This window comes from Ictidomys tridecemlineatus, chromosome 1 (assembly GCF_052094955.1).
Source record: "Ictidomys tridecemlineatus isolate mIctTri1 chromosome 1, mIctTri1.hap1, whole genome shotgun sequence".
Classification (NCBI taxonomy): Eukaryota; Metazoa; Chordata; class Mammalia; order Rodentia; family Sciuridae; genus Ictidomys; species Ictidomys tridecemlineatus.
The window spans coordinates 92833321-92861119 of record NC_135477.1 but is presented as its reverse complement, the minus strand read 5'-3'; the positions used below and the strand labels follow the sequence as shown (position 1 = coordinate 92861119).

Sequence of the window (27799 nt, the reverse complement as noted above, 5' to 3'; positions counted from 1 at the left end):
ACAAATATCACTATGAGACAAAGTAACCAATAAAGAAAATATAAAAAAGAAAAGATAAATGCAGAAACAAAAGGGAGCTTATATTCAGTAGACATTGTTTACTAATGACTTAATATCAATAAAATTAATTCCAATACAGGAGGACAAATAAAAAAGTAAAGTATATCAAACATTGTTAGGCACTTACTTAATTTTTCATTTCTCATTATCTGTTAGAAATTAATTAACTTTCTAATAATACAAATATTGAAATATGGAAAACAGTGCAGTTTATATTCCTAATTCAATGAAATGGAACTGCATATTAATTACTGTATTAAAAACTGAAAATTTTATAAAAAGAGAAACTTGTTTAATTTGCATTAACTCAGTTATTTCCAAATGTATTTGCTCACACAAATCATCTTTAGCCAAAAATATTTAAACAGATTGTTTCTCAGAACATAGTTTCAATGAAATGAAGATCATTTCTCAGAAGATATTTCTCCAGTTCAAATTTATCTTCCTATCTCTACTCAATTTTAACGTTATAAATTTTTTTTCAAATAAAAACCAATGGAAATGCATTCAAAGCAGGACAGATAACATCTTCTTAGACACTATCATTGACTTTTGAATTAACAATCTTAGCATCCCTGATATCCCATCACCACTATCACTGCTACTCAGCACTCATGTAGTCACCAAGATTATATACTGGACAAAAAATTCCAGATGATTTGTATAATCTTAGTTAATGCATCTTGAGTTATCACAATATCTGCCATCACAATGCCTAAGAGGATCATTACATGTCAGTGCCTCATAACTCAAATCCAGCTCACATAATACCTTTGAATTTCTCATTCATATTGTACATCATTCTTAGTTCCCTCCAAATATCTTAAAACCTTTCTCCAATGATAGAAAGTGGAGTTTTATACCAAGAAAAACGAAAAGGATGAAATACAGTGTTTACATTTTGGTGATGTTTCTTCTGATTTTAATCACCTTTTTGTGGGATTTAGTTTTGATGCTTATGTACATTCATTGAATCTCCAAATGCAGCTGATTCCTGTTACTCTGTACCACAGGAACTGTGAATATTAGGATGAAATACATAGTACTGCCAATATTTGGTCATTATTCACACACAGAGATTATATATTGCAAACAGTATAAGGACAATATTACCTCTAGTCATATTTTAATAAAAAAGGAAACTGAACAATGTTCAAGATAAAAGCGAAAAACAGGATACCACAAAAGGCTTTATAGAAAAAAAAATGTAGCCCAAACTGGCAAAGAAAGTTAATACATAAAACTAGCATCCAGTATCATCTCAATTATTAACATAATGGGATAATATTTTTATTTTAATAAAGAAAGTTTATGACAAGGTATATATGTAACAAATGAAAATCAAAACAATCTTTCAAAACAGTGTCAGGAAATCTGGATACCCATTGTAAAATGATGCTCATCCAACTGTTGAAATGCCAGGTGGACTCAACATTTTCAGAAACAGCTGAACATTTTCAGAGCAGCGCTGAACTTACTATTATGATTCCTAAATCTATTCATTAGATGAGGGACCTAATTCCAAACTCATTAAAATCTTAATGCCACATGATTTGAAGTTTAGTCATACCTCAGTATTGATAGGGGATTAGTTCCAGGAACTCTACAGATACCAAAATCCTCAGATGCTCAAATCCCTTACGTGGGGTGGTATAATATTTACATATAATCTACACACTTCTCCTGTATAAGTTATAACCAGATTATTTAGAATAACAAATATAACATAAATACTATTGAAATAATTGTATTATTTAGGGGGAAATGGGGTAGGAAAATAAATTTTACATGTTCAGTAAAGACATCATTTATTTAAATATTTTTGATACGTGGTTGATTGAACCAGTAGATAAGAAACCTGGAAATACAAAGAGCCAACTGTTTTGGGGGGGGGCGGGCAGCGATACCAGACTATGCACAAATACTATATATACCATGTTATTATATAGGGAACTTAAGCACTCACAGATTTTGGTATTAATGGGGGCTCCTGGAAATAATTCCCTATAAATACAGAAGGACACTGTATTTGTAGTAATCAAAGTCATGCAAGTAAACCACATCTAATGAAAAAAAAATGAGGCGCATCTAAGTATTGCGGACTATAGAAAACTAGGGAACTAATTCCTTGTTTAAATGTATTGTTCATATCAATTGTTTGAAACACTGATGTCACAAGGAAAAATAGAATATACAGCCTAATTTATTATTTAAAATGTTGATTTTGTACGAGTTATGCATTTAAATTACAAAATAATATGGTTACTAATATATAAAGCTTGAAAAGTAATGTGAAAAGTATTACCCTAAGTTCTTTTTTGTTTTCTCATCCCTCAAATTATATTCCTTATCTCTCTTTATAAAATCCTAAGTGTTACTAGGTTTACTATTCATTAGCACTCCCCAGTTTTACCACAAGGCTTGAATTTGGCAATTAGGGTCTACCACTAAACCTTTCTTCTGACCCTACTTTTAACTGTTTTCTTTGCATACACCATGCATTCAGAATCTGCATGGCAAGCCTCCTGATATCCATCCTTCACACATCCCCAAGCTCTCAGAGCTAAACTGCAGCAAGTATCACATCAATGCTGGTGGGCTGGCAACATTCCAGAATCTCATCATTGGTAACCTTGCCTATCCTTTTGATCTTAAACATGGCTTCTAGGTGATGTTGATGAATTAGCTTAAGGGACCAGATGTGCTGTTTGTAGTAGAGATCCCTGTCACAATCAGAGAGAGAGAGAGAGAGAGAGAGAGAGAGAGAGAGAGAGAAAGAGAGAGAGAGGGAGGGAGGGAGGGAGGGAGGGAGAGGGAGATGAGAATTCTACATAATACATTGTACACATTCAGCTGATTTAGAGACTGCTGCTACATTCACACCACCTTTTGTTTCAGCTTAGTCCTGATTTGCAGTTTGGGGTCAATGAAAATGCTTTCCTTCACTTTCCTAAGATAAACTAATTAGTGAGGCAGGCATTTTTAAGTTGAATTTATTAAAATATGAATTTTTTTCCAGCGTCAGATTCTAAGAACTCAACTCAGTGAGTGATATGGTGATGCCACTTCAAAAAAGAAAACATTCGGGGAGAAAAAGAATTTTTAGAATTAGAATTAAAAATTCTAGAATTAAAAAGTACAGCATCTTATGCATTTAAATATACTGAATTATTGCAAATGCTCTTGTGAGTTTTGAAATATCTTATGAAAAAATACTTCTTTTTGAAGAAATAGTTTTATTGATGTACTGTTTTTATATCATAATATTCACTCATTGAAAATGTATAATTTGAATACCCCATTTGAATCAAATGTATGATATGTCAAGATCATTGTAATGTTTTGAGCAACTAATAAAAAATTTAAAAAAAGAAAATGTATAATTTAATGATTTTAGCAAATTTAAATATGTACAATCATCGCCATAATCAGTTTTAGGACATTTTTTTCACTCCTAAAAATTCTCTTGGATCCTCTTGCAATTAATTGTCATTCCCACCCCATTCTTAACAAACACCAAATCTGATTGCTTTGTCCATAAATTTCCCCTTTTTTGTATATTACATATGAACAGAATTACACAATAAGCAGGTTTTTTTGTATATGGTTTCCTTCACTTCAGCATAAACTGCTTGCTTTTCATTCATGACACAGTATGTATCAGAGGTTCACTTGTTTTTATTCCTGATAATTGAATGTGTGAATATGTGATATTTTAATTACACTATCACCAGTTGATGGACACATGAATTTATTCTACTTTGGAGCTACTATGATTAATGCCATGATGAACGTTCAAGCATGTCTTTGTGTAGACCTATGTTCTTATTTCTCTTGAGTAAATACAGTCAAACAGTTAGATCATATAGTATCATATATTTTATTTTTTGGAAAACTGCTAACTGTCTTAAGTGAATGGACCATTTTACAGTCTCACCAGTACTATCTGTTTTTAATATTATACCCATTTTCTTGGCTATGTAGTAGTATCTTATTTTAGTTGTTATTTGCATGACTAATGAAGATGTGCATCTTTTCATGTGTTTTTTAGTCATTTTTGTATCTTCTTCAATGAAATGCTTTTTCAAGTCGTTGACCCTTTGTTTTAACTGGGTTGCTTATTTTCTTACTATGTAATTTTCTTTATATATTCTGTAAAGAATTCCCTTATCAGATAAGGTTTGCAATTATTTTCTCCCAATTTGTGGCATATTTTCACATTCTTAACAGTGCCTTTGTATTTTTTTTTAAAGAGAGAAATAGAGGGGAGAGAGAGAAGGGAGGGAGGGAGAGAGAGGGAGAGAGAGGGAGAGGGAGAGAGAGGGAGAGAGAGGGAGGGAGGGAGGGGGAGGGGGAGAGGGGGAGAGAGAGAGAGAGAGAGAGAGAGAGAGAGAGAGAGAGAGAGAGAGAGAGAGAGAGATTTTTTTTAATATTTATTTTTCAGTTTTCGGTGGACACAACATATTTATTTTATGTGGTGCTGAGGATCGAACCCAGCACACCACGTATGCCAGATGAGCACATTACTGCTTGAGCCACATCCCCAGCCCATGTATTTTTTGATTTGTATGTGTGTGTGTGTTTTGGTACTAGAGACTGAACCCAAGGGTGCCTCACCACTGAGCTACATCCCCAGTCCATTTTATTTTTTATTTTGTAATAGCATCTTGGAAAATTGCTGAGGGGCTCCCTTACTTGTGGAGGCTGGTCTAGAACTTGCGATCCTCCTGAGTTGGAAATGTGTCATCATACCCAGTTTAACAGTACCTTTTGAAGTACAAAAGTTTTATTTTACTTGATTAAATCTCATCTATCATATTTTTAATATAGTGGGCCTTTTATGTTATATATAAGAACTTGTTACTTAAACTAAGTTCACAAAGATTTTCTGTTTTTTTTTCATAGTTTCAGTTACAATATTTATGTCTGTGATTTAAGTTAATTTTTTATATTTCATCTGAAATAAAGATCTCATTTGATTTCTTTTCAAGTAGATACTCAAATGTCCAAGCACTGTTTTGTGCAAAAGACTATCCTTTCCTCACTAAGTTGTCTTGGCAATTTTGCTGAGGATCAGTTGACCATAATGATAAACATTTGTTTCTAGACTCTTAAGTCCATTTAATTTACATAATGACTATCTTTATGCTAGAATCACACTGTTCTGATTTTTCTGTAGTAACTTTTGAAATAGGAAGAGTTCTTCTTTGTTCTTGCCTTTGAGAATGTTTTGGCTATCGTGGTTCATTGAAATTCTATATGAATTTCTACATGAGTATGTCAATTTCTGCCCATAAAGGGGTGGAGGGTTTGTCAGGAATTATATTGAAACCTCGTATTAATTGGGGAGTATTTAACTAAATAATACTGAGTTTTCCAATCTATGAACACAAGATGTTTTCCCATTTATTTTAATCTTTTTTCTGTCAACATTTTTTTTGTTTTTATTTTTTAGTTTTCAGTATACACCTCTTGAATTTGTTAAATTTATTCCTAGGTATTGTATTCTTTTTTTTAATTCTTCAGAAAATTTTATTCAAACATGTTTTAATGTACAATAAATGTAGTTTTCCTTTCTTAAACAAAAATAAGCATACTGACATATTAGCCTCCCGAAAGTCTCTCTTCTATCAAATGTACAAAAATGAGACCCTTCAGATGTTGTTAGAGATAACCAACAAATGTGTTTGCTACCTTGATAAATAGTTCACTTTCAGCTTAAATTCCATTGTCCCTTTTGAGAGCTTCATCATAGGTATTGTATTCTTTTTGGTGTTTCCATTAAGGCAATTATTTTCTTAATTTTATTTTTAGATTTTTTTTACTGCAACTGTATAGAAATACAATTGACTTTTGTACTAGTCCTGTAAATTATATTCTTGCTTAATAAATTTATTAGCTTTAATAGTTCTTTAGTAAATTTCTTAGCAGGTTATATTATCTGCAAAAATAAAAAAGACAGAGGCAGAGAATTCTATTTCTTCTCCAATCTGAATGTCTTTTATTTATTCTCTTACCTGGCTACAACTTTCAGTAAAAGATTGAATAGAGATTACAATAGCAGACACTCTTGTAATTTTCTGATATTGATGGAAATTAATTTCAGTATTTCACCATTAGGTATGATTTGCAATTAAGTATAATTTTATGATAAACATCAAATTAGATGTTTACTTAAGATGATATTAGTTGTGGGTTGTTGCATAGATTTCCTTGTGTTCCTAGTTTGGTAAGTGTCATCAATGGGTGTTGCATTTTGTCAAATGCTCTTTCAGGGTCTATTCAAAGGATTATGTGGATTTCATGCATTATTCTATTAATAAGGTGAAAGAGATTAATTTTCAGATGAAAACTACCTTTTCATTAGATAGATGAATCTCAATGGGTCATGATACCGTTTTTATATGTTGCTTGCTTCACTTTGTTAATATTTTGCTTAGAATTATTATATTTATGTTCATGATGGACATTAATAAATAGTTTTGTTATCTAATTATGTCTCATCTGGCTTTGACAATATTAGCCTCATAAAATAACATGGATGTGGTAACTCCTGTGTCTTCTGAAAGAGACTATCAGGGAATGGTATAATTTATTCTATAAATACTTAATATTTATAGAATGAAAAAAATCTGGGTCTTGGGTCTTCTTTGTGGCAATATTTTAATCTACTAATTTGATATCTGTATTTATCAATCTATTTCAGATTAATGTTATCCTTTTTAAAAAATTTGCATCATAAATTTTATACCCAATACGGGAAATATCCCTTCCATCCCCAAAATGAGTCACATACTGCCCTGATGAGACTTAGAAAACTCTCCCACTATATTCCTGGAAGAAGTGAGAAAGACATGCTAGGAACAGGGAAGGCTTTGCAGTTCCCCAACCTATCTTTCCCTTCTCAACAAAGGATAGCTGCTCTTTGCTATTATTCTTCTCATCCACTAAATTTCTTTAAAAAAGCCATCACTTTATTAAAAAAAAAAAAAAAAACCCATCTCAAGTATTCGGGGGACATAGGTTATACAGTAAGCAATAGAAAAGGGAGGGAAAAAGGAACAGTGACAATTACTGCTTCTGCTGCAGGGCTTCCTTGTTTGCTGCATCCTGTTGCAACTGTGTGTCCACTTGTCTGCTGGCAAAGGCATATAACGGACCACTGAGCCAAGGATGAAACAGTTATTCACTGATAATATGTGAGGATATTTCTTAGGTTCTGTAATACTGATATCAGCTAGTTTGAAGTATTCTTCCTAGTTTTGTCTTCCTTCTTGAATTTGTATTACACATATATAGGTACACCTAATATTTACCTACAGTTCTGATGATTTATTCAGTTAGAACTGTTTGCTCTTTTTCTTCATGTATTATACATTTGATTGATCTATCTTCAAGTGCACTGAATTTTTTTTTCAATCTGCCATATTAAATCTGTTGTAAAGCTGATCTGCTGTTTTCTAATTATACTCAAACTCCAGATTTTATTTTTGCTCTTTTAATACTAATTTTTAATCTCCTTATAGAGAATCATCATTTGTTAGTTAAATGTGTTTTCCTTGAGTTATCCGAATAGTTATAATTGTGCTTTGAAGTCTTTGTTTATGAAATGTAACACTGGGGATAGTGTGAAACAGTTTCTATTGACTACTTTCTTTTTCATGAATACAGGAAACACTTTCAACACAGGTTTAGTTTTGTCAGAAGCTAGAGAATTTGGGCTGGGGTTGTGGCTCAGAGGTATAGTCTTGCTTAGCATGTGTGAGGCACTGGGTTTGATCCTCAGCATCACATAAATATAAAATAAAGATAGTGTCCACCTATAATTTAAAAATAAATATTTTTTAAAAAGCTAGAGAATTTAAATAATATATTATAACAACTCTAGGTCTTCGTTATTTTCTTTCTGAAGTTTGCTATCATTTTTCTTGATTGTTTAATAATTTGCCTTGGGTAAATGCATGAAATCAATTTCTATTATAGGGAGCAGCCACTAATGTCTCTGCACATTTTAGGTTATTTATATTCTTTAAAAAAATTAATCTTGGAGTAAAATTGGTTGCCTTTGTGACTGGCTCACTTAGTGATAAGCCTTTAATTGACAGTGGTGTTTGTACTTAAATGCTTCAAACCAATAAGGTTTCTTTCCTTTTTTCTTCTATGGGGCTGGGGTATCAATTTAAAGATCAAGTGCAACATTTCCATTCTTCTACATATATGTGTATATCATTAGGGTATATCAGAAATGTATAAATAGCTTGTGCCTCCTTCAGTCTTCACTGCAAATGTACATGCACAGTCTCAGGAAGGAATATGTTTGCTTCAAACATAAGTATAACCTCAAGCTGGTGGATCTATTGGCCAAACCCATTTATCCATTGCTGCCAAAATCATTACCTCCACTGTAAATGCTACCAGGTGTGAATATCACTCTATGCTGAAAATACAGCAAGCCTCTTTTGGCACAGTACAGTCCTCATGACCTGCCAGATCCTGACAAAAATTCCATACTGATGAATATAAGGAAAGAGTTCAGGCGGCAAAAGTGGCAATCCTAGGCCACAGACAATCATTCCTTACCCAAATTCTCTTATTGTTGTTTGTCTTTTGTCAAAGTTTTAAAATTTATGTATTTATTTTTTTGGGGTGGGGGTCAATCTTAGATTCATAGTTGTTTTCTGGGGAAAGAATTTGCCAACCTTTTCACTCATCACTAGTCAAAGACAAGTATTTTTTAACAGATTTCTTTCTTCCTTCCTTCCTCCTTCCTTCCTTCCTTCCTTCCTCCCTCCCTCCCTCCCTCCCTCCCTCCTTTCCTTTCTTCCTTTTTGCCTAAGGATATATAAAGATATAAAAATAGGTGCTTGGGAGGTCATATCAAAGGTACATTTTAACAACACAATATTGGGAAATTATCATAGCTGACAACCTTTCGACACTTTTTTTTTTTTTTTTTTTGGTACCAGGGATTGAACCCAGGGGCACTTAACTCAGTACTAAGACACATCCCAACCCTTTTTTTATATTTTATTTGAGACAGGGTTTCTCTAATTTGCTCAGGGTACAGCTAAATTGCTGAGTTTGACTTTGAACTCATGATCCTCCTGTCTCAGCCTCCCCAACTGTTGGTATTACAAGTGTGCACCATAATTCTCTGCTAGCCTTTGGCACTTTGAAAGTTCACAATTAAACAGGAAGAGTATGAAGCAATTAACATATAAAGACTCCAATAGTAATTCATGTATTCTATAATTCTGTCTACAAGTTACATGTATTAGAGTCTTATAAATGTAATCTGAGGATGTAGACTAAGTTTCTGGAGCATTTATACATACATACATAAGATCTATCTTCTCCAAAGAAAAAATATCGTCATTATTCTCATATGTCAATGGCAACTTCCTCAATATTAGGGAATTCCCAAGGGTTTTTATAACATCTCAAAAGTACAAGAGCAAATGTATAACATATTGTTTTAAAAGGCAAAGATTTTCTCTTTCTCATTACCTGTGTAACCAAGAGTAAGAACCCAATCTTTCTAGGTCTCTATTCCTATTTGGGAAAATGGTGGACTTGAACTGAAGAATCTAGAACTATAAAATATTTAGAAGCATATAAGCATACAAATTCAGATGAAGCATATAATGTCATTCCTAGCAACAATGCTTACATGTAAAAACCTACTATTGCTAGAAAATACAAATTATTTATTCAGAAATTAAGACTTTTATTCAGAACTTACAAATAATTGTGTTTATGATAAATAAGCTGGATGAAGATTAAGAGCAAAATCTGTGATTCTAAAGTTAAATTTCTGAGTAATCTCTTTGGCAGTACATGTTGTTATCCCCTCTGTGAGTACACATTCACTGTTTGAAGCAACAAGCCCTTTGATACTTAGAAATTTTGGATTCTGTTCTATTTTTAAAAGCAACTATATCAGTATTCATCAACTGTTTGACATAGCCATTCATTTATTTTCAAAAAGGCTATTCTATAACCACACTTCCTTTCAGGAAGCCCACCAAGTAAGTAGAAGCCCAAATGACTGATAGCAGTTATACAGGGACCTTCCTGTTAGTTGAGAAAGAGGATAAATTAAACTGATGTGCTAAATCTCAGGCTAATAGTTATGCAGAAAAGCAGAAGTTTATTTTTTTAATGGTGGTTTACCTTTAATATGAAACTAAAGAAATACCTTTCTAACATTCTAGAAAAATATTTTCTTCTCTGTACTTTTAGTAATGCTGATTCAATTATTCTCTAATTATAACAAATAGTGTCAATTTCTATTAACAGAATTATAATTTAAAAGCATTGATCATTTAATAAAATAATTAATGAGTCATTAAAATAATTCCTCTTGTGATAGTTAATTAGGAGAATTAAGCAAAACTTCAAAATACTTTACAAGAAAGACTCTATCCCTATGAAATAAACCCAATTTTTCCACTAAATATTTACATACTTCTCTAATTATGTTAAGATTAGAAAGTATTTTGTAAAAGTTGCTAATTATGGGCTGTAGCTGTAGCTTAGTGGTAGAGTACTTGCAACCATGTATAAGGCCCTGGGTTCGATCCTCAGCACCATATAAAAATAAATAAATAGAATAAAGGTATTGTGAAAAAAATTCTTTAAAAAAGTTGCTAATTCTTAGAATATTTATACATATTTAAAAATTGTTTTCACATGCAATCAAAGTCGTTCTGAAACAATATTTTAAAACTACATAATGCAGGACAAATGAGACGGACATTATAACCTCTAGGTGCAAGTATGATTGCATGAATGGTGTGACTCTCCATCATGTACGACTAGAGAAATAAAAAGTTGTGCTGCATTTGTATAAAAAAAATTATTAAAAAAACTACACAATGATAAATTATTTTTAGGTTTTATCTGATTCTGTTGAGGCAAATGAAAGGCCAGTTAGGTAAGGTGCTGTGAGTTTTGTTGTCCTACTATACTAATGACACTTACATCTTTTATATTTTTGTGACATTCTGTTAGTGATCAAGTTAAATTAGGATGTTTCTTCAATTTAGATCAAAACGACTAATTTCCTGTAGAGAAGGATGTTTCACAAAATATCTAATAACCTGACAGTTTTCCATTGACAAATACCAATACTGCATTGGAGTCATAGGAATATAAACAATCCAGAAAATTCTTAACAGCCATCAGAGTTAGTGTCAAGTAATGGGGGTGAAAATAACCCATCTTTATAATCCAGGTGTTGAGCTATAAAATAGATCACAGCAGCTATTTTATATATTTTAAGCATAAACAGAAACAAAATGAAACTTATGAACTCTATGGCATTAGGATGTAATCATGGTATAAGAAATAAAGTCAGTAATAACCTTTCAAACTATCTGAACATTCTGGAAATCAAGACATAAAGAAGTAAGTCTTTTTTTAAAATTCTCTTTACTTGCTGATGAACAATTATGTATTTATTTGTTTATTTATTTATACACGGTGCTGAGATTCAAACCCAGTTCTTCACACATGCTAGGCAAGTACTCCACCACTGAACCAGAATGCCATCCCAGAGAAAGTAAATCTTGCTACACAAAAATGTAAGATTTAGTATGGGGTGGTATTACCTCTAATATTCAAATCTCAGAATACTATGGGGATCTACTTTCAGCCAATAAACTGCTAAAACTGCTCAGTGTTTTTGAGAATTTTCATGGTATATTGTGTAGTATAAAAGAACAGATGTAGTTCATTAGACTGGACTATTTATCATTAGTTATCTTCCCAGCAATCCTAGTAATATAAAAAATAAAACAAAATAAAAGCAAGAAAATTGATTTTTTTGTTCACAGAAAATGTTAGCTATCAATTTCTTTCAAAACTACTGTAACACTACCCTACTTCCGGTTCTATGCATAAAAGTAAACAAATCTTCTCCTTAAATGAATATGACAGAAGCACTTAATGAGCTTGATCTCACTAAACCTATTTTTTGTTGTTGTTGTTTAGGAATGGGGCTACTAAATAATGTGAACAACCCACGGGACTATGAAATTTTAATAATTAATGATGAAAAACATTTACATAATAAAATTGCTACAAAATAACACATTCAGCCACTTGAACAAATGACTTTCTGAAAGGAAGTAATATATTATTCGCTATTAATCTCTCTTCCTCTTGATTTGACTATAGGAAAAACACAAATGAAACAGCAATATCTAAAATACACCCACAGGTTGGGGATGTGGCTCAAGCGGTAGTGCGCTCGCCTGGCATGCGTGTGGCCCGGGTTCGATCCTCAGCACCACATACAAACAAAGATGTTGTGTCCGCCGAGAACTAAAAAATAAATATTAAAAATTCTCTCTCTCTCTGTCTCTCTCTCTCTCTCTCTCTCTCTCTCTCTCTCTCTCTCTCTCTCTTTAAAAAAAAATAAAATAAAAAAAATACACCCACAATTTTGCTTATTTTCAAAGAAAAAGCAATTTATTATGAAAGATGGTAAAATAAGTTTAGAAAAAACACTCCTGCTCTCACATAGATACCATATTATGCAGTATTACTATGTAGTACATATAGTATTACACTCACATAGTAATACTATAGAAAAAACCACAAAGAGAAAGCTGTGCTCAAAAAGTTAATATATAATGGACTAAAAATATATTTTGTTTACATGAAAGAATTAATTGTAGAAACTGGTAAATCACAAGGAGGCCCATCTCGTTATTTAACATACATAATGCTCTTTCTAAGATCTATGGACTCTAGTTCTTAATTATCAAACATTTCAGACCTACTTATTTTTCATCTTAATGAATATCAACTTCCTGACTTTTTTTTACTTATGCAGATGTAATAGATAAAACTTGTAATAAAAATGCTTTAACCCTCTGACATCAAAAAAGTACCCCAAAAAAGTAAAAGCAAAAACAAAAAAATAGAACCAGAGACTTATATATCTGATATTAAATAATCTAAAAATGAATTAAAGAAATAATGACACCTAAAATATAGGAAAAATACAGAATAAACGAAGAGAGAAATTTTGCCAAATTTAAAATAGTACAATTTACCTTAAAATTTTACTTAATAAAAGACCTCATTCTCATAGACCCATATCTAACCACAAATTTCCTATTCAACAATAATTTTGACCTACTTTAAATGTTGGTGGGATACACTAAATAAGAGCAATATCAAATGTAATTATATTTAATAAAAATTCTCCAAGTTTAAATAAGAGAAGAGAGTCTGGATTTTCTTTGTGAGCATTGTGAGATTACATGATTTCATTTTAAATGGGGCAAAATGAAAAAAAGCATTGCCTCCAAATGAGAAGAAATTTAATTCCCAAGTGTAAACATGTGATTGTGTGATTCAAATCTAATTTGTCTAGAGTCAGATTAATCAATCAACTAGTCTAAACCTCAGAAAGTTTCCATGACTTCCATTAGTTACCTTCCTCAGTGTCCATTAATTTTACATTCTCTACTGTCACTATGAGAAGTGCCCAAGCTCCTAGCTAAACTAATCCACTAGTTGTGCATTGAATTCTGTCATATCTACTTAAAGACAGTATTTCAGCTCTTCTTTCTGTCTATGAGTTGATGTTTATTTCCCTCTCTCGTATCAGTATACATTTTCTTTCATCTTAAAAAAAAAAAAAAACCAAAACCTCTTCACCTAGTTTCCCCTCAACTCTGCCCCGTATCATTTCTTTTCTTTGTGAAACCTGCTAAAGTGTTGCCTATATTTATGTGGTCTCATCCCCAATTCTCTCCTCCCTTTGAATATCCTTCTTGCTCTTCTCTTCCAACCTCCCACTGAAAATATTATACTAAGGTCTAATAAAGTTTATATTGTTGAACCTGTCAATAAGTCCTCAGTTCTCATCTTTTCCCCCGTTTGTAGCAGCATTCAACTCAGCTGTTTCACATTTATCACTTCAAATACTTCCTTTATGAATATCGCTTCCAGGATAGCATATCTACAGAGTTGCCTGTAATTTCCTGGCTGCCCCCTTTCTATTTTAGTCTTCTTTGCTCACTCTCCTTTTGCCATAACTATTTCAGCAAATCGTGCTTCTTGTAAACATATCTGCAGTCTACTCATTGCTCATTATATTCACTATCGCTCATTCTTCACCCAATTGTTGAACTAGCTTCCTGTTATAACTTCTTCTGTACTTGCCATCCTATAGTCTGTAACCAATATAATAGCCAAACTAATCCTGTTAAAATGTAAGTCTAATTATGCCACTTGACTGTTTAAAATGCTCCAATAGTTTCTAATTTATGTAAGGTAAAAGCTGAAGTCTTTAAAATGGCATACAACACTCTACATAAAATGCGGCCCATTATCTCTCTGAACTCCTCTCCCAATTCCCAATCTTCATTTTTCAACTCTTACTAACCTCCCATGTTGTGGCTTAAAGACATCAAGGCCTCTGTACATAAGTGGTTTTTCTGTCCAGCATGCTCTTCCCCTAGATAGACTTGGCACCTTATCCCTCAGGCCTTCCTAGTTCCCTGGCTAAAATCATAATTTCTTTATCTACTCCCAATCCTGGCATTTCTATCATCCTTCCTTGTTTTATTTTTCTCTTTCACTTAACATAGCTTATACTTTATATTTAGTTTACTCATCTTATTATTATCTGTTTCTCTGACTAGAATTTAAATTCCACAATGGCACAGAATTTTGTGTTTTGCTGTCTATTGCCCAGAAAAGCTTCTGATGCATAAGAGGCACTCAAAAGTATTTCCTAAACGAATGAATAAAACATTTGTTTTTTATAACATTAGGTTTAGGTCAAAAGCTTCTAAGTATTAAATGAATTCAGGGGCTCAGATTTCCACTGCCCCTCAGAAATTTATAGAATCTAGGAAAGTAATCCATGGGTTACAACACCTGCTGTGTACTTGATCTACAGGACTAAGTAAGGTAGATTCAAGTATTTCACACTGAACTGACGTTTTCCTTTCTTTCTCCTCTATACCTTTTATATCATAACAAACCTTTTTCTGAAGAATGACAGAATGCCACAACCTTAGGATAATCTAAAACATTCAGAATCACCCTGCCCTATCCATAGCCTTTGCCAGATAAGACCTCAAATGTTGAGGGCAACCAGCTCTGAGCTGGTGATATTTAGCATGAAGGTACATCATCCTCACTGCCTATGCATCCATTTAACCCAATTTAACCTTTGTGTGTGGGGGTATGTATGCTCATTTTGCCTCGTTGATAATGAACTGCAGTATTTTATAATAAATGCTAATTTTTAACATTAAGTATTTGGAGTAGTATATAAAAACTGTAGAGAATTTTTGTGGAAAAATTTTTATAACACTTTTCACTAGAGTAATAAGCCTTGGTGAGATATTTAACAAAGGAAATAAACTATTGCTCTTACCTTGAGCCAATACAGAGGATTCAGACATGTGTCCACTTTCCTCATCAGTGCTTTCATCATAGATTGCACCTTGGTCAGCAGTTATTTCTTTGTTTTCCCTAGAAACAAAGAAGCAAGAATTAAGTCACTGATTCAACCATCTAGGTATCAAATTTGCCAGTTAAGTAATTTTAGAAAATATTTCTGGAAAAAGATTCTTTAATAAGACAATGAAAAAATATGCATATATGATTTAGATGAAATCACTTCAAAGACTATATAATAACTTATTTAAGAATAGGTTCTTTTAGTTAACAATCTGAATATTATTTAATGTTCACTATAATTAATTCATAAATTAGTATCTTATCACTTATTATCATTCTATCAAAATACTATTCTATAAGAATATTTCTGTGGGTCACAATGTATTTAGCATTCTAATAACCTAAACCAGTTCTTCATCCTTAGTTTGTCCCAAAAGTGAAAAGAGAGATTAAATGATATGCCAATATAATACACTACAGATATTATTATAAGATCAGTATCTGAATTAGGATCAATTGACATCAAAAGTTATCTTTATTATAACATGTTATTGGTATAACTATGCTTTCTTTCCAGTTCAGGGAAATAGATATCTTCTAATGTTTAAAAAAAATTTTCAAAGCCATACTAACCATTTGTCATACTAACCATCTGATTTTTTCTCCTTAGAAAATCAAGTATACATTCACTCGCAGAGAAAACTTGACAGAATTATGACAGAGAGGATCACACTCTAATCAGATAACATAAATTAAACATTTGATTCTAGAGTTAACCAATGATTAGACCTCAAGATTACAAATGTGCATTAACAAGGCATGGTGGTGCCCGCCTATAATCCCAGCTGCTTGGGAGGCTGAGGCAGGAGAATCCCAAATTCATGTCTAGCTTCAGCAACTTAGTGAGACTCTAAACAACTTAGCCAGACCCTGTCTCAAAAATATAAAATAAAAAAAGGCTGAGGATGGGTTCACTGGTTGAGTGATCTTGGGTTCAATCCACAGTACCAAAAAAAAAATTTAATAAAAAAAAATTTCAAATGTAAATCAAATTCTGGAGTCCTTGAAGGAGATGAAAAGATTTTTAAATTCTTCCTTAATGATGTCTAAAAAATAAAAAAACATTAAACAAATAAATTAAATTAAATTAATAACGTTAAGACTTATGCCAGTTTTATAAGTTAAGTGTAGATAAGACAGAAGGTAGGCACAGAAGAATCATGGTAAGAATTCTCTAAGCCAACATCCTTGCCCTAGCAGTCCAAACCCAGATTATCAAATGATCTTACATTTCCAAAACATCATTAGTGTAAAAGTACTACTTAAATTTACTTGTCTACCATCCAAAAGCAGAAATGCTATACCTTTCATCTTCAGCATTCTTTTCCAATTCTTGAACTTCTTTTAATAAATTGTGTAAGCTTCTGATCTTTGTTTTCTTCTCATTCAACACCAGAATAAACCGTTTATAGAGATCAGTCTCCAAGGCTTCTTTGGCACTCACACATTTTTCAAACCTAAAAAATTAAATTAATCATACAATTTTTCTTAGCAATGCTATTCATACTAATACTGAAAATATCAAGAAAACTCTTCAAGAAAAATAAAAATTAAAAATCATTTTTACATATGCTTTCATTGTCTTGGAAATTATATTTACTTAAATAAATAATTAGAAATTATTAGTTTTTAATATCTGTAATTTATATACTGAGGTAAAGATCAAAATTGAAAGCTTATAGAAAAAAGCTTTAAAAATCTGGATGCCTAAATATAAACTTATTCAAATCTATGGTTTATATACAAAAGAATGTTTCATGGAAGAAATTTCAAATAAGCAAATGTAATCTGTTTCCCTAATACTTTGCTAATATTATCTTAATACCAACCATATGATCTTGTTTGTGATAAAGCAATATACCCAATATATATGACTGCACTATAGACTATGAACTGCTCCACAGAATGACTTGTCAAGTTATACCCTTAAAACCCAGCACCATACACACTTAACAAATATACATAAAAACACATATACACAAACATATATATAGAGAATAAACATAAACTACTTGATATTTCCACGGAGATATTAATAAAACAACAAATATCTTAAATATGTTCTATAAAACTTATAAAATTCTCCATTATTTATAATTCTTCATATAATGCTCAAATGAACCAATAAGGGATTATATTTAAACTTCACATGAGATATAAGGTAGAGAATGCAAACTAGAGAAGTTGTATACACTTGCTTCATGTGGACACATATAAAATCTTTTAACTCTATAAGATTTAAATATAAGTGATTTCACATAAAATATTCTCTTAAGGGCTGTGGCTATAGCTCAGTTTACAGAGTGCTTGCCTCACATGCAATGCACAAGGCTCTAGGTTTAATTCCCGCACCACAAAAAAAAAAAAAAAAAAAATTCTTTCTGGGCTGGGGTTGTAGCTCAGAGGTCTAGCTTGCCTAGCACATGTGAGGCCCTGGATTCAATCCTCAGTACCACATAAAAAATAAATACTTAGAATAAAGTTATTGTGTCCATCTACATACAACTAAAATAAATTTTTTAAATATTCTTTTAAATGTAGTCTAGTTCTGCCTGATATTCTCTTACTATACTGCTTATATATAATTCTGATGGTCATATAGACATCCTAGCATTTACATATTATATATGTGTATATCAGAGGCAATATATACATATGGGTGTACACATATACATTACAATGAAATAACTAGAAACAAACATGTCAAAATGTGATACTTTTCCTATTTGACCTTAATGCTTTTACAATCTACTTATTTAGAGATGGAGAAAATTTCTCACAGGATGAAAGGAACATATGACAATATATCTCTGGAATCAATTACAGCAAATTCTTATAGCAAAGTTTTGCTGTGAATTCCAAAGAGCATGTGTTTTACTGTGTAGTTCATCCTTACTACCTAAGAGAGTATTTGGAATTTGACAGATGTTTAGTAGGTATTTATTGGATAAATGAATAAAGCAAGGGAGTTAATATGCTTATATTTTTTCTAGCTTTACTTCTGATTTATTAAATGTCTCAAAGAGTACATTATTTTTATTTTCCAACATTCCATTCTGCAGTTCCTTGAGGCTTTTTTCCATGAAGATCCATGCAGATCAGACACTGAACATTGGCCTACATGGACTCTGTTCTGTGCCATTTTCTTGTGCATGCCTCCACCCTTAACTCTTCCAAACAAACTAAAATGACTTCCAGTTTGTTCTTTGTTCTAATATTTTACAGTGGAGCATCATACTATGATATCTATTGGTCCAGGTGCAGGATATAGAGCCATGCTATGTGCTTTTGATTAATAGATCTTGTACCTGTAGATCTTCCTGGTAGCAGGTTTAACCAGATGGCCTCAGTTCATTGCCAGTCCTTATAAAAATGAAAATTTAAAATAATGCCATTCTAGATTTTACTTTTTGAGTTTTAGGAGTCTTGTTAAGGAAATTCAGTTCCTAAGCCAATATGGTGAAGATTTGGGCCTACTTTTTCTTCTGTTCTAGTGCCTAAGTCTTTGATCCACTTTGAGTTTCATGCAGGGTAAGAGATAAGGGTTTAATTTTATTTTGGTACATATGGATTTCCAGTCTTCCGAGTACCATTTGTTGAAGAAGTTATCTTTTCTCCCACATATGTTTTTGATCCCTTTGTCTAGTATTAGATTACTGTATTTATATGGGTTTGTCTTTGTGTCGTCTATTCTGTACCATTGGTCTATGTGTCTGTTTTGGTGTCAATGCCATGCCATTTTTGTTACTATGGTTCTATTGTATAGTTTAAGGTCTGGTATTCTGATGCCTCCTGTTTCACTCTTCTTGCTAAGGATTACTTTAGCTATTCTGGGTCTCTTCTTTTTCCAGATGAATTTCATGATTGCTTTTTCTAGTTCCATGAAGAATATCATTGGGATTTTAATAGAAATTGCATTAAATCTGTATAATGCTTTTGATAATATGGCCATTTTGACAAATTACTTCTTCCTATCCAAGATCATGGGAGATCTTTCCATCTTCTAAGGTCTTCTTCAATTTCTGTTTTTAGTGTTCTATAGTTTTCATTGTATAGGTCTTTCACCTCTTTGTTAGATTGATTTGCAAGAAGAAATACAAATGATCAAAAAATATATTAAAAATTTTTCAACATCTCTAGCAATTAGAGAAATACAAATCAAAAATACTCTATGATTTCATCTTACTCTAGTCAGAATGGCAATTATCAAATATGTAAGCAATAATAAAAGTCAGCGAGGATGTGGGAAAAAAGGAACACTCATACATTGCTGGTGGGACTGTAAATTAGTATAACCACTCTGAAGACCAGTATAAAGATTCCTCAGAAAACTTGGAATGGAACCACCATTTGACCTAGCTATCCCACTCCTTGATTGATATCCAAAGGACTTAAAATCAGCATACTTTAGTGACACATCCATGTTTATAGCAACTCAATTCATAATAGCTAAACTATGTTACCAGCCTAGGTGCCTTTCAATAGATGAATGGATAAAGAAATTGTGTTGTATATCGATACAATGAATATTACTCAGACATAAAGAATAATGAAATTATGGCATTTGCAGGTAAATGGATGAAGGGGAGGATATCATGCTAAGTGAAATAAGCCAATCACCCAAAACCAAAGGCTGAATGTTTTCTCTGATATGCAGATGCTAATTCACAATAAGGGGCTGGTATGAAAAATAAAGGTCCTTTGGATTTGTCAGGGGCAAAGGGAGGGGAGGGGGTTTAGAGTTAGGAAGGATAGTAGAATAAACTGAGCATTATTACCCTATGTGCATATATGACTGCCTGACCACTATTATTCTACATTATGTACAACCAGAAGAATGAGAAGTTATACTTCTTTTATGTATGATGTGTCAAAATGCATTCTACTGTCATGTATAACTAAATAGAACAAATTTTTAAAAATAATAATAATAAGGCCATTCTAGATGGGCACCACAACTGCCTATGGCTATCCTCCCAAAAGGGAATAGCTGAGTGAAGAGCTAATATGGACATCTCATGAGGAAATGGAAAACCAATTATTCTGAACACAGTCATGCATTGTTTTGAGTAATGCATCACTAGACAATTTTGTTGTTGGTAAACACTATAGAAGGTACTTTGTACAAACCTAGCTGGTATATCAATTACTTGATGTGGCCTCTTCATGCAACCAAGAGACAGAAAACAAGAGATGTACAGAGTTGCTACTAGAGGAACACAATATGCATTTTTTTATGAGCAGGAAATGAAAAGTTTAAATAATGACAAAAAGGTATAGGATAGTAAACACATAAACCAGCAAAATAGTTGTTTATTATCATTATCAAGTATTACATGCAATACATATTTGTATGTTGTTATGCTTAGATATGAGGTGTCCTCCAAAAGTTCATGTTTGAAACAATGCAAGAATTTTCAGAGGTGAAATGATTAGACTAAGAAAGCTGTAACATAATCATCTTAATTAATCCATTTGAGTGGATTAATCGATGGTAACCTTTGGCAGGTAGGGTGTGGCTAGAGCTGTTAGGTCACTGGAGGTGTACATTTGAAATATATATTTTGTCCCTTTTAAGCAGTGTTTTTTCTCTGCTTCCTGTTGTCATGTCCTAAGCTACTTTCCTCTATCATCCCCTTCCACCATGATGTTCTTTCTACTTCAATTTGGGCCCAGAGCTCAGTCAGTCATTTTTGGACTGAGACTTCTGAAAGTCTCAAATAAACATTTCGTCCTCTGTTGTTCTTGTCAGGTATTTTGGTCACAGTGACCAAAAAAACAAACAAACAAACAAACAAAAACAGCAGACTAAAACATATGTGCTATACCTTAAACTACTAGGAACACAGGATTGGTTTTACCAGCATCTCCCCAAACACATTAGTAATGGATTCTGCTACAATCTCAGGACATCTAAAACTTCATTAGGCAACAGGTATTTTGTAACCCTATTTCAATCTTCTGGCACCACTGTCATATGTGCGGCCCACTGCTGATTTATGTAACATAGAGTACATGACTGGATAATATTTTTTCACTCATTTAACAGCTATACATCATTTTAACAGTAATAGTTTTTATATTCTTTGGCTTTTAAAATAATCTGTGGTAAATAATATTAATATAACAGGATCTGGGTATTTGTCAGGGGCAAAGGGAGGGGAAGGGGTTAGAAAGGATAGTATAATAAACTGAGCATTATTACCCTATGTGCATACCCAGATTTGGGTATGATGGCACACTCCTATAACTTCAGTAACTCAAGATATCAAGATTGCAGGATCGAGTTTGAGGCCAGTCTTGGTGACTTAGTAAGACTTTGTCTCAAAAAACAAACAAACAAACAAAAAAGAGCTGGGAGGGCATAGCTTGGTGGTAGAGTGTTCTTGAGTTCAGTCCCCAGTACTACAAAAATGAATGAATGAAATAAAAAGAAATATTAATATGACAATATTTCATTGATCGATCAAATCTCTGAGAAAGAAGTATGCCAAAAAATGTGGGGAAAAACTAGGGCCAAAATTGAAAAGATACAAAAATGTCCATGGCTTATTTTAAGAAGGAGTATGTTACTGTATCTATATTTCAAATGCAAAGGGTTATCTAAGCATATTCTCATCTTTATGTAACATTTTCCAATGTAACATAATAACAAAATTGTTTAAAATGCCAATAGAACATACATACCTTTGAAATACTTATACAAATTAAGAACCAAAATATATATAAACAATAAAAACCTTAAATAATATTATATTTTCATTTTTAAAATTCTAGAAATAGCAACCAACTAGCAACTTATATGATTTAAATCCATGTTTAATTTCCATGTATATCATTTCAAATATTATAGCCAGGAAAGATTGGGTATACTTATAAATTTCAAGTTAATTTCTAAAGTTTAATTTAAATTAATATTTGTATGACATTCAAATTAAAAATAAATATAAAAGTGAAATTTCATAAAATTTTCATTAAAACATTTTAATATAAATAAGCAGTACCAGAATTACATTATCAAAAGTGACATCATTTCTGTAACAATGAAACAAAGTCAATGGAATGAGTTAACCCTGCTTGCACAGCTTTAAGATATATTTTTGTTTCAAAAAAACACTTTTGGGGGCTGAGGTTGTGGCTCAGTGGTAGAGTGCTCACCTAGCATGTGTGAGGCGCTGGGTTCAATCCCCAGCACCACATAAAAATAAAAACAAATAAAAATAAAGGTATTGTTTCCAACTACAACTAAAATAAATTATTAAAAAACACACTTCTAATGCTCAAACTGGATAACATTTTCCACAAAAACTGATAGTAACAGTTGGCTAGAATAAAGTATTATTTTAAGCAACTGCAAGATGTGAATTTACTCTTCATTATTACTTTCTCAACAGACTCGGAGAACACTAACCATTTCTAAATATTTAGAAAGTAAAATGCACATAGCATCTGTCCACCTGATTTTAATGCCAGTCCTCTTCTAGCGCCATTACAATATTACTGTGACTTTCATATTACTTGGCCCCTGCCAAGCCTCTGTCTTAACAACTGGGTAGGAAGTATTAGTCAAGTGGAGACATAAGATTCACTGTTAATTCCAGTAGCACTAAAAGTAAGCCCAATTACAACTGGAGCAGACTGTAACCAGTCTAAGGATCATCTCCAAGACAAAGTCATACCAGATAATAATATCAAACAGGAAAGGCCTAATGACACTTCATTCTTTCAACAGTTACTATGACAACAGAATAATAAAGCTGTTAGTACCCTTAGAACTGAGGTATACCTATGGTCTTAGTCCAAAGAATAGTAATTTTTAAAAATAAAAAAAGATAAAAAACTAAATAAAGAAAAATGCTGAATATTCAAATAATTATGGGTGGCAAAACAATTGAACAAAAACATGTTGAAACAATAATGAAAATAAGAGCAAAAAATGAAGCAATTTCATGTAAAAACAACACACAAAATAAAACAACAGATTAAATGATAGCTCAAAATCAAACAACAGATACATGAATATGAAGATCTGGAACAGAAACACTGTTATCATCATATTAACAATCAGTCCTGGCCAAATTTATATGCAGTTCAGGGTTGTACAGAAAAAGAAAATCTGAATAGAGTTTAAAGGACAAAGGATGCTAAAAAGAGCTGGAAAAGAAAGCAGTAGTAAAGATTTTAAAAGGCTTTAAGCCCTGAAGATGGTAAACAGCTGTTCCTCATCTTTTCTTATGATAGCACTAGAGGAAATGGCCTTCAACTATACCATGAAAGATTCAGATTACCAATAAATGTAAGGAAAAATTTTCTGACTGTGTTTTAAACACTGGAAAGGGCTACCAAGGAGACAGGAAGATATCTCTTGAGGTCTTTAAAAATCTGACTGAATTCATCTGTAGATAATATGATTCTATCTTGAAGGCAAAGAGACAAAGTAGAAGAGCTTTCAAGGTCTTCCATTGTGATTATTCCACAGTGTCAACTCAATTCACAGAAAACTGCCTCCAATTATGTGTTTAATAACTATAACTCAGAATAAAGCCAGAATTTCTAAGTTAAATTCTAAGAGCAAACAAAAACCTATTCAGTAACATGGTACTTGAAAGTTCTTATTTGAAATTAAGTAGGAAAAGCCAGTGAACTAAATACAGCTAATAAGCTCAAGATTCAAGTTGTCTAATTTTTCCTCCTTTATTAATAAACTAAAAAAATCCAGTAATTCCACTTGTTCAAACATTCAAAATGGAGCAAAGACAATTATTAAATAGTAACTAAAAAATAATAGTAAATACATATGTTAAAGTCTAGGCATTAAACGATTGCCCCTCTTCCCCTTCTAACACCTCCTCCCCTCCACATGCAGTCTGTAATATGGAAGGGAAGAAATAGTTGATAACAAGATGGATAGCTGACAAAAGAATAGTCAGAGGCTGCCCTAAAACTGAACTGTAGCTGGGCTTAATATCATGGCCCCATTTCTAATGATTCTCTACTTTTTGTGTCCCTAATATAAGTTACCTAGCTTAGTATGCTCCTATCCCACTTCTAATCTTTTAAAGACTCTAGGTCAGCACCACTGCCTTATGGAAGCTGGAGCTGTAAATCCTCTGCTCATTTTCCAGGATCCTAAGACTAGAGAAGAGTCTTGGGCATGACCAAGATGTATTTACTTAAATCTCCTTAAAGAGGCCACTTTCTCCTCTCAAAGGAGAAAAACCAAATTCAGGAAATACATAAAGGTCTAATCTGACATCTGATATACAAATGAAAGCTTGGAATTCTGAGTGGATTTTCTTTCCTCCCAGGTTGCCAGTTGAACCAAATGGCACACACTGTCAGCTTCTGAAGATCTAATCCAGTATAAACTACCATAACAAAAAAGATAGCAGGAGCAAGCATAATAAGGCAGGTAAAGCAATACATGACTGTGCTTTTGAACAAATAGAAAATCTCTTGCTTAGTAGAACAAAAGCAAAATCTGGATAGCTCAGGAAGAGCAAATCAAGCATCTGTGGTCCACATAATATATGTACTCCTTACATACTGTTTCACAGCATAGGGTGCAATTGTCTCCACTGCCTCATCTTCATTTCCTGCTGCTTTCAATTCTGTGGGAGTGGTGTTGAATACTGATGAGATAATAACCTCTTTCAACCTCTGGCAGACATTTTAAAGCAATTTGTTCAAGTACTAAGTAACCAGCCAGCATTTTTGTGGCCAATTTGTGGATCAGATTTCCAATCATACAGAGGGTAATTTGAGTTTTAAATATAAAAATATAATGGCTTGTTACAATCACAGTGCATCTCCTTTAATTTGATTCATTTCACATATAAAATAGAAAAACACACCCAAACTACAGATACAGGTATTAAAAATGTTTTGGAGACAGATATTTGATACTGACTTATACCAAAATGAATAAAACAGAACATAAGGATAAATTTTCTTTTCTGTATAGCTTCTTGATATATAAATATTGAATTGGTCTCCATTACTTTTCCGTTATTTATATAAAATTATATTTTATATTATTTATATATAGTTATATATAAATAAATAAGTGGAGATAAAAGGTAATTTGGCTAAAAGAGAGCAAGACAGATTAGTATAATAAAAGGAAAATATAACCAAGTATTTGTAATTAAATTTTGCATGAATTGCATTGAATAGTAAATATTATTGAATATACAGAAAAATAACTTATTTTACTTACTGTCATTTTCATATACTTACACATGAATAGTTGTAAACCACTTTGCTATATATCATGTTGCCTCATATAGAACAATGTCCATATAGAACAATCACAACAGCTGCCCTAAAAATAACTCTAAATAAGACACCATGTTCTTATCCTTTAGATCAATTAGCTTGAATGAAAGATTAAAAATCTACTCTACATAGTGATTCTTATCATTATTTTATATACACCACATGATTATTTCAGACATTGCCACACACACACACACACACACACACACAAACATATGACTATCATATATGTCTCTTCAGGGATATAAGTGTTTATGACTTACATATTATTTCCTTCGAACATCTTTTACCCAGTATAATAATACAAGTCATACCCTAGTTAAGCCTAGATTAAGATTTAGTTGAAAAAGTTAATAATTGAGAAAATATATAACTTTTTATCATCATTAAAAAATAAGAAAAAAAGGCCAGGAAAATAAAAGACTACTGAGTGTTTTATTCAATAGCTTTTAAAAAACTATGAATAGTGTAATATGAATTTTCAATAAATCAGGAGAATTAAGTTTCTACTAGGAATCAAAACATCATTTAAAATAGTTACCATTTATTAATTCCAAATAGAGAATTGACAGTGCTTATTTATATTCCAGATCTTTTTATTCATTATTAATCCTATAAATTAAGCTGAACTAATCTTTTCTTATAAATATCCACTAGTATTTTTTGAAGGAATTGGGGATTGAACATGGCTTATCCATGTTTGAGTATATACTCTACTATGGAGTTACTCCTCAGTCTCACTACCTAAATTTTTTAATCAATATTACAATAATGGATTGAGATAATCAATGTCCAATTACTTCTTATTTTTTATAAGATTGGTGGTGCAAACAAACACTAAATTACCTAAAATTGTTCTTATGTACCAATAATGCACAATAGTGATTAGGACCTTGGTTTAATACTATTAAGTAAAACTATCATGAATGACAGATTTTATTTTCCATCTAAGATATTGTACATATATTATAAATTTATAAATAATTACTTAAACCTATAATTTAAAGAAACTCAAAGTTTTTATAATGCAAGCACATTGGGTACACACCGTTCTTGAACATCATTCCAATCTCTCAGAAACCTTTCATTTTCTTTCTGCAGGTGCTCATTTTTGGCTTGGTTTTCAGCAATGGTGTCCAGGCAGTAACAAATAAGTTCTCTGATGACCTCAGCTGGGCTTTCTACTTCCTCTAGATTAAAGGATCCAATTCTAAACTATAATGAGAGGAGAACATGATTAGTTTGGAGATAATATCAAGCCGGAGCAATTCTATTTTAAAATACATAATTTCTTCTGAGGGGGAAAAAGTAAAAGATCAAATGTACTGCATTTATCAGATATAAATAAAGTGAACATAAAACCTTGAAACTTCTTTACTAATTATCATATAAATCATCAAATAGCCTAAAAATAATGTTTTTAAAATTTTAAGTAGAGTGACTTTCTTTTCTTTTCAGAAAAGAAAGCAATGTAAATACCATTAGCCATACTATACCATCTGTTTGTTAAAGCCTAATTTTAAGTCATTCTGCTTGGAATAACGAATTATACATGAAGATTTTTAACTTGAGGTTTAGCTAAATATATGGCAAAATGGAATAACTGGCATATAACTGAATACTAAAAAAATATCAAAATTGCAGCAATAGTTAGAAGTTTTAAGAAATTTATTAAGCCTGGGGACAGCACACAGTAATTACTTCTTTGTCTAAGATTATAACTTATTAATATAAATTTTCAAAAGTAATGGTAAGTGTAAAACTTGAGTGTTTTTTCATGAAGGTAAAACTAAAAAATGTCATAATTCCTCCCTCTCCCAAATTCACAATTCCCCTACTAGAAGACATTTGAAAATAAAATAGTATAATGCAGTTTTGGTAATAGATATGAAATTCTAAAGGAAATGCAGGCACTATCCATATAACTGATGATAATAATGAAGCAATGATTAGTAATAATAATTGCCTT

General features: G+C 32.1%; 1 protein-coding gene across 3 annotated transcripts in view; it reads right to left on the bottom strand.

Moving 5' to 3' along the window:
- Positions 1-27799, bottom strand: part of Xrcc4 (X-ray repair cross complementing 4) — a 247045-nt gene that overhangs the window by 129810 nt on the left and 89436 nt on the right. For all 3 annotated transcript variants that reach the window (XM_005315659.5, XM_040271690.2, XM_040271689.2), the window contains exons 4-6: positions 26879-27045; positions 16857-17009; positions 15467-15564 (exon numbers count right to left, since the gene is read on the bottom strand). In XM_005315659.5, coding sequence (XP_005315716.1) covers positions 15467-15564; positions 16857-17009; positions 26879-27045 — 418 coding nt within the window. The remainder of the gene's footprint in view (positions 1-15466; positions 15565-16856; positions 17010-26878; positions 27046-27799) is intronic.